The 15,716-nt window shown below is 58.8% G+C and overlaps 1 protein-coding gene across 7 annotated transcripts in view; it reads right to left on the reverse strand.

The window, feature by feature from the left end:
• The window catches only part of AHDC1 (AT-hook DNA binding motif containing 1), a 64,190-nt gene that overhangs the window by 4,431 nt on the left and 44,043 nt on the right, over positions 1 to 15,716 (reverse strand). For 6 of the 7 annotated variants that reach the window (XM_043574193.1, XM_043574188.1, XM_043574191.1 and 3 more), the window contains 3 exons: positions 11,192 to 11,303; positions 11,016 to 11,053; positions 5,711 to 10,630 (listed from right to left, as the gene is read on the reverse strand). In XM_043574193.1, the coding sequence (XP_043430128.1) occupies positions 5,754 to 10,556 (4,803 nt within the window). In that variant the 5' untranslated portion in view covers positions 10,557 to 10,630; positions 11,016 to 11,053; positions 11,192 to 11,303 and the 3' untranslated portion in view covers positions 5,711 to 5,753. Of the gene's footprint in view, positions 1 to 5,710; positions 10,631 to 11,015; positions 11,054 to 11,191; positions 11,409 to 15,716 lie in introns of all 7 variants that reach the window. The other variant, XM_043574192.1, reaches the window with a different exon arrangement.

Raw genomic sequence — 15,716 nt, forward strand, 5'->3', positions numbered from 1 at the left:
CTATGTGAGGACAGCAAGGGGGAGAGAGATGGTCTCCTATCGACTCCCAGTGCTCACCTTTCCCTCTCTCAATTCTCTATGGTCTACATGCTCCTCTTTGACTCAAGGCAAAAAACAATGTCCCAGGCACGATGAGACATCAGGGAAGGCAGGGAACATGCACAGAGACGAGCAGCCAGTCTAAAGGAGCCGATGAGGACGTGATAAGGAGGACATTCCCAGGAAGGGCTGTCATGGATGCATAAAAGGCTGGAGATTAAGTGCGCCTGGGAAGGATCCTGGAACACTTCTTGGAGGAGGTGATGTCTGAATGAAAGATAGGAACTGACAGGTGGGAGATGGATGGTAGGCAGGAAAGGGCAGCCCAGGCCAGGGACAGCCAGAGGAAAGGCACAGGGTACCCTGGGGAAAGGCTGCCCCGGAAAGCTCCCTCCTAATTCCACATTCTAGGGCTGGAAAGGGAGAGTGTGTGAGGAGGTCAGAGACGAAAAAGACCTGACTACCTGGAATACCAGGCTAGGTAGCTGGGCCTTTATTTTGTAAGACTGGAGAGAGGATGCAATCAAAAGATGTTAAGCAATGGAGTCACAGGAGCAAATGTACTTGAATTAATTCATCCAGTAAATATTTGGGGGGGGGAGGGGGCTCCAGACACCATGCATCCAGAAATGCTGAACAAGCACTTTGGTGGCCACAAAGGGGAGAATGCACTCGGGCTGGGGGCAGGACTTAGGGCAGAGATGTGGCAGGCATTGGTTGCACTGACCCAAGGCTACAGCTTCTGGAGCCTCAAATTTGTTCAAGACCCATTTTCTGCCTCCAGGAAGCTCTTGCTGCTCGCCCCTGCTCATGGTTCAGGAGGGCGGCCCCTGGTATATCCGGTGGGACTATTTCAGTCCTTGCCCTGGAGAGCGATGCCCACATGGAGGCTTTCAATGAACACCTGTTTATAGGCTGTAAACTCCATGAGGGCAGGACATTTCTTGTCTCGTTCAGTGGTATCCTCAGCACCAGGTGCAATACCTGGCCCAGGGCAGGTGTGGCTGGCTCGTGTGTGTTGAACACAGAATTAACCTACGTCCCCTTGCCCTCTAGCATAGAGGGCACTATGGCAGCAAAAGTCATGATGACAAAGATGGAAAATCTGCTGGGAGAAAAAAAAAACCACGATGTATTACAAAGTCACAAGGCTATCTTTTTCAGATGATCTGCACTGAGAGAGGGGACTGGTGCGAAGAACCGCATGGGAAGCGTGTCTAGCTGACCTGGGTCATTTAGAAGGCTGGGTCCCGTTGCCCATCGGGCTTCAGAGGCCTTGGGGTGGAGCCTGTGACTTACCTTGTCTCTGCACCACTCCCCTCTCCAGGGACGAATCGGCCAAAAACTAGGTGGTGTTTGTTTCACAGCCTCCCACCAAAGGCCCCAAACCCACACTAGATACAAAATCCTTCCTAGGAGACAGCAGGGACAGCAGGTGAAGGAAGCCTGGCTACAAAGTCCGGAGCAAGGAGGAAAGGGTCAGAGGTGTGTGTGTGTGTCACATAGACTGGGTGACAGAATTCAGCTGGTGGGAGGCATTTATCCACTCATTTACCAACCACTGGCTACGTGCCTATTGTGTGCCAGGGACCGGGCTAAGGGCTTCAGGGGTAATCTCATTAATTCTACAAGATATGCAGCAAGGTGATGTGACTCACCAGGTCACATAACTGGTAAGGGATGGAACCAGGCCCTGCACAGAGGCTGGTCTGCACCTACACGCATGCTCCTTGCCACGATCCTCCCGTTTCAGGGCCTCACCCCCTCAGGTTCTTCCGGGTCCACAGGGATGTGGGGAAATGGGGGAGGAGGAGCATGAGAGGGCATGTTCACAGAGAGATTATATTTCCAGGAAATGAGGGCTCAGAATGAGAAGGCCTAGCCTGAAAATGGCTGTGCGAGAGGCAAGAAATAGGATGGGAGGGAGGACAGTGTGAAAAAGAGCCCGCAAGAGGCTGGGGAGACATGGCTGACCCCAGACGTGAGGGCTTCTTGCTCAGAGCCAGAGGCAAGATCAAGCGACCTCTTGAGGTTTCAAGACACAGAGAGACAAAGCACAGAGCAGTCGGGGCCTGGCCCAGGTCCGGGCATGCCTCCTGACCCTGGCTGGCTTAGTGGCCTTGGTTGGAAACTGCTTCCTGCTCTGGTCAGGCCCCAGGCTGGTGTAACCTTGGAAGACCTGTGACATTTCTCTTGGCCTCAGGTCCAGGCCTGAGAGAGAATAGGGAGGACAGGGAGACTTGACATTCCTGAGCACCTTGGAGGGCCCTTCCTGATCCCATCCCCATCCCCAGGGTCTAGGTAGGGCTGATCTTCAGTCATGAGGGCCCAGTGTGGAGTCAGGCTCCCTGGCTCTGCTTTCCATCTAAGGGACTGGAGATGGGGCCCAAGCGCTCCCCACCCCCTACCCCTTCCCTCTCTGTCCCACCAGCTCAGTTCTCTGACCAAGGGGGTCCCACATTTCCAACTCTGGCTCCCCTGAGCTTTCCTCTTCTAACTCACAGTGGGGTGTGACCTCCCCTTGCCCACAGTTCCCTCTGCCTGGAATGCCCTCCCCCCCCTCCCCCCAAGTCTCTGGCTGTCCAAATCCTGCCTATTTTTCAAGGTCAAGTTCAAATGCTTCCACAGAACCTCAAAATCCATTTAAAATGTCAGACCCAGAAACATTTGTAGGGAGTGTCCAATCTGTCATTTGGTGGATGGTGAGTCAGTGGCATGGGCTGGAGGGGGAGTGGCATGGCAGGGTACCCAGGTTCTGGGGAAGCAATACTGAGTTCAAATCCTGACTACACCGTTCACTAACTGTGGATACCCTGGCAAGGTTCAGAGCTGCACCTGCTTCCTCGATTCTCTGATGGGGTGCCAGGGGGAGGGTGCAACCATTTCCTGGCCTGCTGTGAAGGGTCAGCGAGGCAGCATTGCATGAAGGCCCCAGCACAGATATGTGTCCCTTTTTTTACCAGAAGTTCTGAAAGATGACTTCTGACCCTAACACCCACCTTCCTGGTACATAAGCTTTGTTTCTCCCTACGTCTGGGCACCTGCCACTTTCCACCAGGTACTGGTTTTAGCTTCCTGGGGTGGATGCTGAGCTCTGAGGACAGGAGCCGTGTCTGCTTTGCTTCCCCTATGCCTGGTACTGGGACGGGCATCGAGGGGCTCAAGATGTGAGGCTGAGCTGAACCACTACTTCTGATACTTGCTCGGTGCGGGGGGGGGGGGGGGGGGCGGGGGGGCGGGGCTGAGGTGGGGGGAGCCTTCTAGCGGAGAACTCCTCAATGGTTCCCACTGGTCTTGGAATATAGTTCAAACTCCTTCCAATGCCCTGCCTGCCCTGCCTGCTCAGTCAGTGTTACTGTCCTCCTATCAGTTTTTCAAATCTGAGCTCCTTCCTACCCCAGGGCTTTACCCATCGCTGTTTCCCCTGCCCAGAATGTTCTTCCCACTCCCTGTCTAGCTGGTGCCCCTTCAGGCATCAGCTTCAGGATCTGGTCAGCCTGCTGCAGGCTCCCACGGCCTCCTACCTTTTCCTCTTTTGCAGTCCTTTGTACAGCAATCGTTACCAAATGATTATCAAATGTCCTTCGTTCTAAACTGGAAGTCCCCTGAGGACCAGGACCTCCTCTGTGGTGTTCACTGTGGTGCCCCACCCCCCCCCCCCCCCCCAATGCCTGGGTCACAGTGGGTGCTGGACAGATGTCTCTGGAGCAACTGAATGCATCAGTCTGAGGACAGTGCTGTCAACTCCCAGCCCTGAGTAGGGAGCGTGGCCAGAATGTGGGGCTGGATGGCATCCCAGTTCCTCCTGTGTTCAGGCCTCACTGGATGGCTCCATTATGTATCTCACTGAGCTGTGACCTGCTCAAACACCCAGCCCCCACATTCATTTATTTTCCCACCCAGAGCCCAGGAGGAACGGTTTTTGGATTATTTCACATTTCTGGATTATCCATGAGACATCTCCCCTCCAGTGAGAAGGATCAAGAGTTTGACATTTTAAACCCTAAGCAGCTTCTCCCTGGCCTGCTTCAGATCTGCAGCACTGCTGCTTGCAGTGAGACGCATGGGGAATGGAAGGCCATTTTAATCTTGGCCTGGCTTCATTAGGAGGAAACTATGCTGCCAAAAAAAAAAAAAAAAAAAAAAAAAAAAAAGGTTGGTCCACTGTCTATGCCATGCAGAGTTGGAACACCTCAAAGATGATCAAAGTCAAATTTCTTGAACAGATGGGGAAACAGAGGCCCAGAGCTGGAGGGAGTAAAAGCGTGGTCAAGGGCATACAGCAAGTTGATGGCCAATTGGGGAACGGTCCTTCTCCAGGCCGCCTGACTCCCACGTGCTGCCCTTTGCCACCTCTGGGCACCAAGGGACGTGGGGTCAGGCAGAAAGGGGATAATAAGTTTCCACTGACACAACTTCAGGACCCTGAGTCACCCTGGCCTCGAATGGCCTCCCCAGAGCAGGGATGGGACTTTCCAGGAGCCCTGCTATTCCTCCTCCAGGAAGAGACACTCCCAGGAGGCTGCGGTGGCAGCAGAGGTGGAGGGTGAAGGGCTGAGACAGGCCCCCAGTCCCCTTCCCCACCGCCTACCACATCTGAGCCACTTTGGTGACGGGTCTGTTGTCCAAACAGTGAAGATCTGATGGACCAGCTGTGGCTGTCTTTCTGGAGCTGGTTGTGCTTCAGGAAAATGACTCTTCCAACCCTGTCTGTCTCTTTTTACCATTTAGGAGGCATTTCCCCCTCGTTTATTTTCCTTTTCTTAAACAAAATCTTAAGAATACTAAAATTTTTGACTCCACCTAATGAGGACATGGTGCCTAAACATCTAGCGAAATTTAGCAGAACTCTTGGAAAAGCATTCGGCTTCCGGAAAGGGACTGGTCAGGAAATATCCTGCCTGGGGATAGACCCACTGGGTGCGGGTTGTCAGGCACAGCAGGATCCCAGCAACCTTTCTCCACTCCTGGATCCCTAGCCCGCCTGCCTCTGACCACTCTGAGCCCACCTCAGGTTGAAGGTACTGACAAATAATCTCTGGGTGCACCCCGAGGGACCAGGAAAGACACTTCAGGACATTCTGTAAAAAGCCCTCGCAGACTGTGACCAGGACATAGTGACCACACCCTTGGCCTGACCCCTGCCAGACTGCATCTCGGACTAAATGAAGCTCCTAGAGAAGTGTGGGAGGCTGGCAGGGGCCGTACCCTGGATGGGCCCCGGCAGTTAATTATCACCCTGCTTCACCTTTCGCTCATCTCCCACAGGGCCCTGCACATGCCCTCCTTTGCGAGAGGTCAAGTGGTAGGTATTTCCTGGGACTCAGGCAGTGCCCGCCTAGGAGCTGGCCTGGACAAGGAAGATAAACATTTGATGAACCAAACCAGATGGCCACATCCAGTCCAGGGTTCTCCAACCATTTCAGTAACTCAACGTCCAAGCCTCATGCTGGGTTCCCCACCCAAGCACCCCATCCCTTCCTGAAGACCGTCCCCAACACCTAATCCCAGACTCCTTCCTGAATCCCAGCTTCCTATTATCGGGTCCCTGAGCTTGTCCTTAAATCCTTCCTGCTCATCACTGCACCTCTTCCCCTTGTCCAAGCTCTAACGTCCTCATCCTTCCCACCCCCCAGGCCTCCGCCCACTCCACCCGCATCCCCAGACTCACCCAGGAACAAAACCTCGAGGTCCAGTCGGCACTTCAGTTGGCACTACAGGGAGGTGACGGTGAATGTGTCCTCAGGGTGAGGTTCCGCCATGGGCCCCAGGAAGCCGCTCTTGGGGCCCCCACCCAGGCCAGGATGCGCCTGCGGCATAAAGCCTGGATACCTGTAGGCGGTATCCTGCAGGGGCAGCAGCGAGTCCCTCGGCACAGGGGACAGGGTCAAGTCACTAAGGAGTGGGCAGCCATAGCCAGCAGCGGCAGCAGCGGGGCCACGGGGTGGGCCAGGCGGCCGGGCCATCTCCAGTGGCTCCTTGTCGGCCTTGGGCGTGGCCGGCGGGCTAGCCAGGTGTGGGGCACTGAGGCACGCGGCCTCCGTCCTGCCCAGGAAGTCAGCCAGCAGCCCCGTACCCACCTTCCCTTCATAGGGCGGGCTGCGGGCAGCTGAGCCTGGCGGGTACCAGTAAGCTGTGCCCTTGCAGCTGGGGGAGTCATAGTGGGGCTGGCCCAGTGGCAGGTCCCGACAGCTAAGATGGGCCTGGGCTGCAGCTGCGTGGCCCAGGCTGGCCCCCTGGAGCCCATGCTTGAGGGGCTCGCAGGCAGCCAGCTTTGTGGGTGGTGGCCGCAGCTCCTCCTTGAAGCCCAGTGTGGGTGAGCAGGTGGGTGAGTACGCCTTCTGCAGGCCAGCATCAAACACCGTGGGTGGGTGGGCCAGAGGCGGGAAATGCTTGCCGTCTAACTCGGGAGCACCCAGGCTGGGCGAGTCGCAGTGGAAGCCTTGGCCGAAGGTGCCGTCAGAAGGGGTGGACGGGTTCATGGAGTAGGGTCCCATGAAGTCACAAGGGTCTCGCTCACCCACACCAAAGGCCCTTGACTGGGACGGCAGTGGCGACATGCTGCTGTCTCCACTGTAGTAGTCCAGGCCAAGGTCCGGGCTGTCCTGGAACAGGGGGTTGACTGGCTGCGGCTTGGGGATGAACTTGGCTTTGGCTGCTGCACCGCCTCGCTCCTTCTTGGCTGAGCAGGCCCCACCACCCCGTCCACCTCGTGGTTGCCGGGGCCCGGTGCTCCGTTTGGACGGGTAGCCTGAGGCAGTGGCCGAGGCGGACGATGGAAAGCCCAGATGTGAGGCCTCGAACAGGTCCACCTTCTTCCGCCGTCCACGGCCCGGCTTGGAGCTGCTCTGGAAGAGGACGCTCTGGTTCCAGTTGTAGCCGGGGGCAGAGGACGCCTCATTCCAGTCCATCATTAGTTTCTCCAGGCTGGACAGGCTCGACTGGCCCTCGCTGCTCGAGGCCTCGCTGTTGGCACGCCGAAAACCGCCACCGACCGGTTGATTGAACTGGGTGCTGTCGGAGGATGATTCGGAGAAGGTCTCGGACACGGCCGTCTGCTGCTTCACCTTCTGCGGCGTGTAGTTGGAGATGTCCAGGATCACGTTGGGCTCGCTGACGTGGCAGTCGAAACCGGGATTGTAGAGCTGACTGAAGGCCTCCGAGGCCCAGTCCAGGCCTCCGTAGCCCTGCCGGAAAGGCCACTGAGAAGCCCCCGCAAACTGCCGACAGTTTTCAGGCGAGGGCTGGAAGGAGGAGGAGGAGGAGGAGGCGGCAGAGGCAGCAGAGGTGGCAGAGGCAGTGGTGCCCTTGGGTACCATGTAGCCGCCGGGTGAGACGGTGCTGGCCCGGCTGTCACAGCGCAGGGGTGTGGGGGCTGAGCCAGAGAAGGGGGCCCCCTCAGAGCTGTTGAAGAAGGAGGCCTTGCTGGGGGGCAGGCAGGGGCCACCAGTAGGCGGTGGGGCGTAGCCGGCGCTGTGGGCGCTGCTGGGAGAGGCAGGCAGGCTGTTGCCGCTGCCGTAGGCGAAGCTGCAGTCCTTGCTGTTAGCACAGTCCTGGCCCGTAAAGGGCTTAGCCGGGGCAAAAACGCTTTGTCCGGCCCCGTAGCCGCCATACTGGGGTGGGTAGGTGTTGGTGGGTGGGTGGGTGGTAGGTGAGCGGGCCACAGCTGAAGGTGGGGGAGCCAGTTTCGGGAAGGTCTCGGCTGCCCGGCAGTCTGAAGTGGCCGGAGTTATCCCATAGCTTGCTGCCCGGCCTGGTGGGAAGGTCTGGCGAGAGGGCAAGACGGGCTGGAAGGAGGGGTCCGCACCAGCCCCGCTGCTGCCCACAGCCACTGGGCTGGCCTTGGCTCCCCGGCTGGGGAAGGTGGCCAGGCCCCGCTGGGAGGGCAGGGTGCTGGTGGGGGGCCCTGCGTAGGTGCCTGATGCCTTCCGGGACTCGGGGCGAGAGGCTGAGAGGGCAAAGTCTAAGAGGTCGGAGGAGTCATCCGAATCGAGCAGTGAGCGAAAATAGCCGGTGAAGAGGTTTTGGCGCTCCTGGCTGAGCTCGGTCTGACCCGCAGGTGCACCTGTGCTGTAGTAGCTGCCGCGGCCTGAAGCCCCGCTCTCTAGTCCAGTGGAGGCAAAGGCCTGGGCCTCGGTCCCCTGGAACCCACAGTTTCGGCCGGCTTGCCCGCCTGGGTGCCCATGGTGAGGGGCCCAGCCACCACCCTTGTCCCCGGCCCACTCGGCGCCTGCCTCCCCAAAGCCTGGGCCACTAGGCACCTGTTCTGGGAACAGAGTCCCGTTCTTCCGGGACCGCCTCTTGCGCTTGGGCTTCCCAGTCATGGCGTCCACCTCCCCCCGGCCCCGTTTGCGTGGGTGCCCCAATTCGGTGAGGCTGGGACCCCCAACGCCAGCAGCTGTCACTGCCACCACTTTCTTTTTCTTGCCGATGCCCTCGAAGAAGTCACTGAAGGAGCATCGGGCTGCCTTGGCTGCATGGCCCCCACCCCGGCCACCAAAACCGCCTGCTTTACCACCACGCCGTCGGAAGCCCTGCACACGGTGCAGGAAGTGGGAGATGCTCTGGGTGTCGGGTGCCTGGTGTACCGACTCGGGCTCGCTGGGTGTCCAGCAGCGGGGGGGTGAGCACCGCCCAGCGCACTGGCTCTGGCGGTTCAGGAAGGCCAGCTTGGCGAGGACGTCAGAGTACTCGGCCTTACTGTCATTGGCGTCTGCTGCGTAGGATGGCTGGGGAGATGCCAGCTTCTGCTTCCGCCGCCGCCGTTTCTTCACCTCTGGCATGGCCATGGTGGCCGCTGCCACGGTGGCCGCTTCAGCCGCTACCACCGCTGGCTCCTTGGGCTTGCCGGGACCCAGAAGCAGGTTCTTAGGAGGGCGGCCGCGTTTACGCTTAAGAATAATGGGCATCTCCCCGGGCGGGAAGACCACCACCACGTTCCGTCCATTGTTCTTCATCTTCAGCAGCGGGGTGGGCTCGGCTGACACGCGCAGGCCCAGCTCCTTGCCCTCCACACTGAGGCTGCTGCTCAAGGATGACACCTTGTATGTGGTCTTGTTCCGCCGCCCCAGTGATACAGGGATTTTGGCCATCTTCACCACCATGCGCCGCACACCCCGGCACTTCCCTTTGCGGGTAGGGGCTACTGGAGTCTGGGAAGATTCTGGCTCCAGCTCTGGGACTGGGCCTGGGCCCGGCAGGGCAGAAGGTGGTGGAGGTGGCGGCGGCGGCGGGGGCTCGGCCAGGGCAGCTGCCAGCCCTGTGGGCATAGGCAGGGGCAGCAGGCGGCCCTCTGGTCCAGCGTCTGCCTTGCGTCCCCGTCCAGCTTTCCGCCGGCGACACAGGATCTTTGGCCTATCAGTGCGCCGCAAGGCGTACTTGGGGTGACCCTCAGGCCCATGGGGGCCGTGGGGTGAGCACAAGTCCAGGCGCAAGGGCTCAGCCAGTGGGCAGGGCCCCAGGGGCTGCTGAGGCTCCAGACGGCGGCCAGGGACATCAAGCAACTTGGGCAGGGGGTCAAGTGCCTGAGGGTCAAGCAGCTGCGACTCCAGGGAGTCGGGCAGGGTATCCAGGGCCTGGAGAGCCAGGCCTGGCAGCCCCAGAGGATCAGCAAGAGGTTGCAGGGGTGGCAGCTCCAAAGCTTCCCCGAGCGGCTCTAGAGCCTGTGGGTCCAGGAAGCGGGGCTGGGGGTCCAGGAGCTGAGGCTCTGGCTCAGGAGATGGTGGCTCGAGGGCCTGGGCCTCCAGCAGCTGGGCCTCGGGGCAAGTTAGGGAGGCCAGCTCGCTAAGGATGTCGGCGTCAGCAAGTTCTGAGTAATCAGGGCCGTCTGGCTCAGGCTCTGGGGGCAGACCGGTGGCCGCGGCCGTGGCTCCGGGACTGTGGCCTTGACCAGGCTGGGGGCTGTCCCTAGGCTCGGGCTCAGGCTCATAGAGTGGGTGGCTGGGCCTCTCGGACTTAGCATGGGGGGTGGCCCGCTCCTCAGGGCTGCGGATGCTGTTGGCCAGGCTGGGTGAGGAGAAGAAGCTGTACTGAAGGTCACCAGGGGGCGGGGCAGGTGGGCGGCTGAGTCGGAGGCCACCGCAGTCCAGGTGCACACCGCTATGCTGCAGGTCTTGGGAGAGTCGCGTCAGGTCCTTCATGATGTCAATCAGCTGCACCACTGGACGCAGGTTCACCCGCCCGTTGTCCCAGCGACGTCGGGAGCTGTTGCCGTCTCCCGCGGGTGTGGGGCAGCGGGCCTGTGAGACGGGACGGGCCGCCCTTGGGGGCAGCGGGTCGTCCCCCTTGGCAAGGACTGGTGGGCGCCGGGTGCTGGGGTCCCGGCGTGGGGGTGGGCGTGGGTTCTCGGAGAAGGTGTGGGCGAAGGCCTTGTCGGGTGGGCTGGCAGGGGGCCGGGTAGGAAGCAAGGGCCGTGGGGTAGGGGGGCCGCCGGGGTAGTACTTGGGCTCCCGGAGGTAGTCAGGAGAGCTGCACACGGCACTGGAAGTCACCACCAGGCCCTGGGGCTTCACACGCATCCTGACCTTGTCCTCCGCGGGCCGCCGGGCGGGGCCGGGGCTGACATGAGGGTGCGAGAAGCCGGGACCAAGACCTGCCGGGCAGGACAGGCAAGAGAGCCCTCACTCAATGCCCAAGACCTTCTCAGCTTCCCACGTCCTCAGTGAACCCCTGCACCTCTCCCATGAGTCCCTTCAAGCCCAACGTCCCGTTGACTCCCAGCCCTTCCCAAACTACCCCATGCACCATGAACCCCTCAGGGGTCCCAGTTCCACCAAGTAACAGCTCACCCACTTCCAGACGCTGGCTATGGGCTCAGGGAGAAGAGGATGCCTGCCTTTGAGAGGGAAGCCCATCGGCAGACTGGGGCGGCCACTCCAGATCAAACTTACGCAGAGGGCCAGGAAATCCTATCAAGGGCATGACCTCTTCCCTCTTGCCCCCATCCTCAGGACTCCAGGAGAAGCCTGGCCACTCACCCTCGGCTCTGCCGCCTGGGCTGTCACACTGGAGATCTCTGTGGACAACAAGACAGGCAACAGAGGATCTGAATGGTCTGGTGGCCACAGCCCAACCGCTGCCCGCTGGCCCGGTCTTCTCCGCACACCACCCCCGGCTCCCTCGGTGCTCCCTCCAGGGCACACACCCGGCTGACCTGGGAGAGAGAGGGCCCCCGTGCCTGGGGGCTCTGCCGGTTGCTGGCTGTCAGCTGGGGGTGCTGGGGAGCAGCTTCGGCCTGAGCCCAGGCCTCGGGGCGTGGACAGCGCCTGGAAAGGACCACCGCAGCTCAGGTTTAGTGAGCACCTACTGCGCGCCAGGCGCTGGGCTGGAAGCTGTCCAGGCATCGTTTCATTTAATTCTTCATACAAATCCTGTGAGGTAGGGGCTATTAATAACCCCATTTTGCAGATGAAGAAATGGAGGCTCAGAGATGAAGTCACATCATTCATTCATATACTCATTATTTATGGAGTGCCTACTTTGCACAAAGACCGGGTAGACAAACAGTGATCACATAATCATAACTGATTTAATTATTACTGGGATAAGAGCTGCAAAGAAAAAGCGAAGAGTGCCTCAGGTCAGAGGTTTAACAATCATACCAGGGAGTCATCAACAATAAAAGCTCACACTCTGGGGATACTTTCTCTGTTGCCAGACGATGGGCTAATAAGCACTTTTTGTGGGTGATCTCATCTAAGCCCCCTGCAAACCTGAGACCAGTGTGATTATCATCCCCTCTTTTACAGGTGAGGAAACCATCTACTGGAAGGTGGTGAGAACCACGAAGGCACTTCCAATCCAACACCCGGATCAGCACGGGGCCCACAGGCATGCTTCAAAAAATATTTACTATTTCTTATGAATGAATGAACGAGGTACACAGAGCAATGAGCCTGGCCTTTTTCCATGTAGTTCTCTCTCGCCCCTCTCCAGACCAAAAGTGGAACCCAGGAAGGGTGCGGAGTGAGGCTGAGAGACAAGAATGTGGAAAGGGCCATTGTCTGACCCCTCTCTCACCTTTATCAGACAGGCCCTCTCTGACCCTCCACCGGCCCCACGCACCTCTGGCCACAGTCTGGCCCCTGCTACCTACTCTCAGAGTTGTCTCCACATCCCCTTCATAGTATCCATCACAACTGCAAACAATTACTTGAATGACTGGCTTTTTGGTGTTGTCTCCCCCCAGAGCGTAGGCCCTTCACGGGCAGGGACTGTATCCGTCTTGTTTACCACGGTATCCCCTGACCTCAGGGCCTGGGCTTCGGATGCTACGTAAATATTTACCGACTGACTCCCTGAGCTGGTCAGGGCAGAGCTGGGATTTAAATCCAGGCATGTCTGACTCCCAAGGGAGCCTGAAGACTCAGGGCCCTGACCACGGGAAGGGTCTTAAAAGTTGGACCCCGATCACTCCCTAGTGTTTGGCTCTGACCTGATCCCGTGGGTCGACCCCCCACAGACACATGTAGACTCCCACCAGCTGCTGCCCAGTGCTATCATCCCACGGGAACACTGCAGAGCCAACTCAGGGACAGGATGGTGTGGAAAGGAACATTCTTTCACTCCCCTGCAGTGGGCAGCGATTTGCAATCTACAAAGCACTTCCACACATATGACCCATGGAACCTTCCCAGCAACCCAGGAGCCATGGTTTACGATCCCTGTGTTACAGAGGAAACAGGCTCAGAGTGGTGGTTGCAGAACTTGCCTGATGTCACATAGCTGCTTAAGTGGCAGGATTCCTAATTCTGCCCTAAGTCCGAAGTTCTCCTTCCCCTCCAAGCTCCTGCAACTTTCCTTCAGCCACTCCTTCTTCTAGAGCTGTGGTCTAATTTAAGGCTGGGAGGAACCTTAAAATCGCCAAGCCATTTGGCTTCCAAACCCTGGGCCTGGGGAGCTGTGTAACATTCCAGATACCCAGGCCCTGGTCCAGGGGAGTCTGACTCACGGGTCTGAAGGGACATCTGGGAATCTGTATTTTTAATCAGCTCCCCCATGGGTACCCTGTTCTAGTGCCACCTTGTGCTCTTCCCATTTCACAGATGAGGAAACTGAGATCCAAAGAGGGAAAGGGACTTTGCCCAAGGCCACAAAAGAGCACGGAGAGAGCCCTTCTGTCGCCTATCCAGCCAGACAGAAAACATCCCTCTGTCCACCGTCCCTTTTCTCTTTGCAATTCCCAGGCCACAGCTGTGCCTCCCTGCCCTGCCTGCTCCATCACTCAGGGTCCTACTCTCTCCCATGACTGGTGGTAGACTGTGGACTGGCCCCTCCCAGGCCAGGCTCTCTCAACTGTTGGTCTTGAAGGCAGGGTTGTGGGTAAGAACCTCACAAAGGAGGGAAGGGGCTCAGACTGTGGAATCTCCAAGTCCTATTTCCAACAGTATGGTTGACCCATGGCTCCCTGAGAGTCTTTGAGATGTCTCCCTTCCTGAGGGTGGGGCTCACCAAACCTCCCTGCTCTGGAGACCTCCCACTTGGGGCCCAAGGGTGTGATCTTGGCAAAAGAGAAAACCTCCTCTCCAGTGGTTGCTTCTGTTCCACCCACCCGTGAGGACCTTTGGGCATGTCCTCCTGCCAGACCTCCTGACTCTGTCCACTGCTCTCTCTTGCAGCCTCCAGGATCTGAGGGAAGCAGCTGGCTCCCCTCCTCACCACACCCAGGCAGCCATTTTCTTGGACCCCTCCCAAGGGCACCACCTATCCCATGTCTGTGAACAAAGTCAAAAGGGTCCTTCTGTCTGACAGTCTGCTTCTGGGTCAGTGTGTCTGAGCCTGCCCGTGGGGACACCAACAGGCTGGGAGGGGGGCTGGGGGCCCCAACCTGCTGTGCACAGTGCCGGGAAGCGCCAGCCCACATCCTTGAGTCCCCAGCCCCACCCTCCCCCGCTGCGGCTGTGACCACCCCACCCCTTCCCCAGCCCGCCTCCCCCTCCCCCACCCACAGCCTCCCCAGGGGAGCCAGGCTGCCAGCCCCAGCTCTCACTTCCGGCCTCATGACCCTCTCTCCAGCCGGCACACTCCTCCCCCACCCCCCCAACACCATTTCCCTCCCAGCCTGGATTGAAGGCCCAGGGATGTCCTCAGAGGGAAAACACTGTATCAAAGGGGCTATTACTACTGCGGTGGGCCCTTCCCCATCACCTCCCTTGGGGCCTTTATCCCCCAGGATATGCAGCCCCCCTCTCAATCTCCTTTAGCCCCCTCTCACCTACCCAACGGTGCCTAAAGATTCTCTTCCTACCAGACTCCAGCCCAAAATCCTACTAAGAAGAATAATGATGAAAATAATAACGGCAGCCATCACTTATTTGGCATTTAAATAAAGGCACAGAGAGGTTAAGTAATGCCCTTGAGGATAAACAGCCAGGACATGGAAGGGCTGGGGTCTGAACTTAGGTTTGTTGAGCTCCTCTGATACAAACTTCTACACTGTCCAGAGAGTGAGCCCCCTCCCCTGCAGCCTATTCCAACAGTCCCAATCCTCATCACCAGTTCTAATTTTTGCCTTCTACTCTACCCCCTCCCACCTCAGTCATCCAAATGCACTACCCTCCCTTGCCACTAGGTGTCCCCTTAGAGCCACCGATGCCCCCAAGGGGAAGCAAGTCCTGCCTGGCCTCCTGGAGTCATCAGGGCCCCCCCCACGGTATAGCACACCCCACCCCACCCTACCCCCAGCCACACAGAGCTCCTTTGTGCAGCCCTCGCCCACCCCCTTCCTGCCCAGAGCAGGGCACCTGGCAAGCAGGTCTTCCCTAGACTCCGCCCCCTGCCAGCCCCCTGCCCTGGGTGCCAGGTGTTGCGGGCACCACCGCCAGCTCTGGCTGAACCTGAGGGTCACCCTGCCGGGCGGCCCTCCCTTCCTCCCTCCGAGGTCACCCAGGGACTGTGCTTCCCGCCCTGCTCCACCCCCATCCCCTCCTGCCCTTGGCCCTTCCAGACTCCTGTCCTAGTCTTTCCTTCTGTCTCCCGGAGGACACCCCTCCTCCAGCCCCACCAGGCCCTCCCCACAGCCTCTCACCCCCGCCCACCTCCTTCCCCTGAGAGCTCCTTGTTCCACCCCCCCCCTCCCCGCCCAGGTCTGAAGAACTCCTCCTCCTGGAAAGTTGCTGCTGGAAAGGAAGTGACTTCAGCGATTTGGCCACAAGGCTGGGCACTGCTGAGCCCGGCTCAGCTGAAGGCCTGCCCAGCCCACCTCCAAAGCACAAATGGAGCCACATGCACACACCACCCTCAAGTGTACACCCAGAACCCTGAACACAAGCTTCCCCAGGGACATGCGGGAGAGATCCTGTGTGCACGATCCACACCATCCCAGTGTGCCCACATTATCACCCCAGTGTGTCAGATTCTTGTCTAGACACCCCTCCAGCACCCGGCACACATACACCATCCAGTGTGGTCCACACAACACTGCAGCATCCCCGCAGCTACCCAGTATACACTCTGGATCCTGCACACTCACCTCTCCAATGTAGTACATACCGAGCCCTCGAACGTCCCTTAGCCCAGTCCACTTATTTAACTCCTGTATACAGAACCCTGTGTACCTAAGGACAGAGCCCTACACACACCTGTTTGCACACAGCCTGAGTGCTGGCACACAAGACGCCCTGTGCATTTACAGTTGGGTACACACAGCCCTGCATCCTCCCATAGCCACACCTCCCACC

The sequence above is a fragment of the Prionailurus bengalensis genome, chromosome C1 (assembly GCF_016509475.1).
Source record: "Prionailurus bengalensis isolate Pbe53 chromosome C1, Fcat_Pben_1.1_paternal_pri, whole genome shotgun sequence".
In the NCBI taxonomy this organism is placed as follows: Eukaryota; Metazoa; Chordata; class Mammalia; order Carnivora; family Felidae; genus Prionailurus; species Prionailurus bengalensis.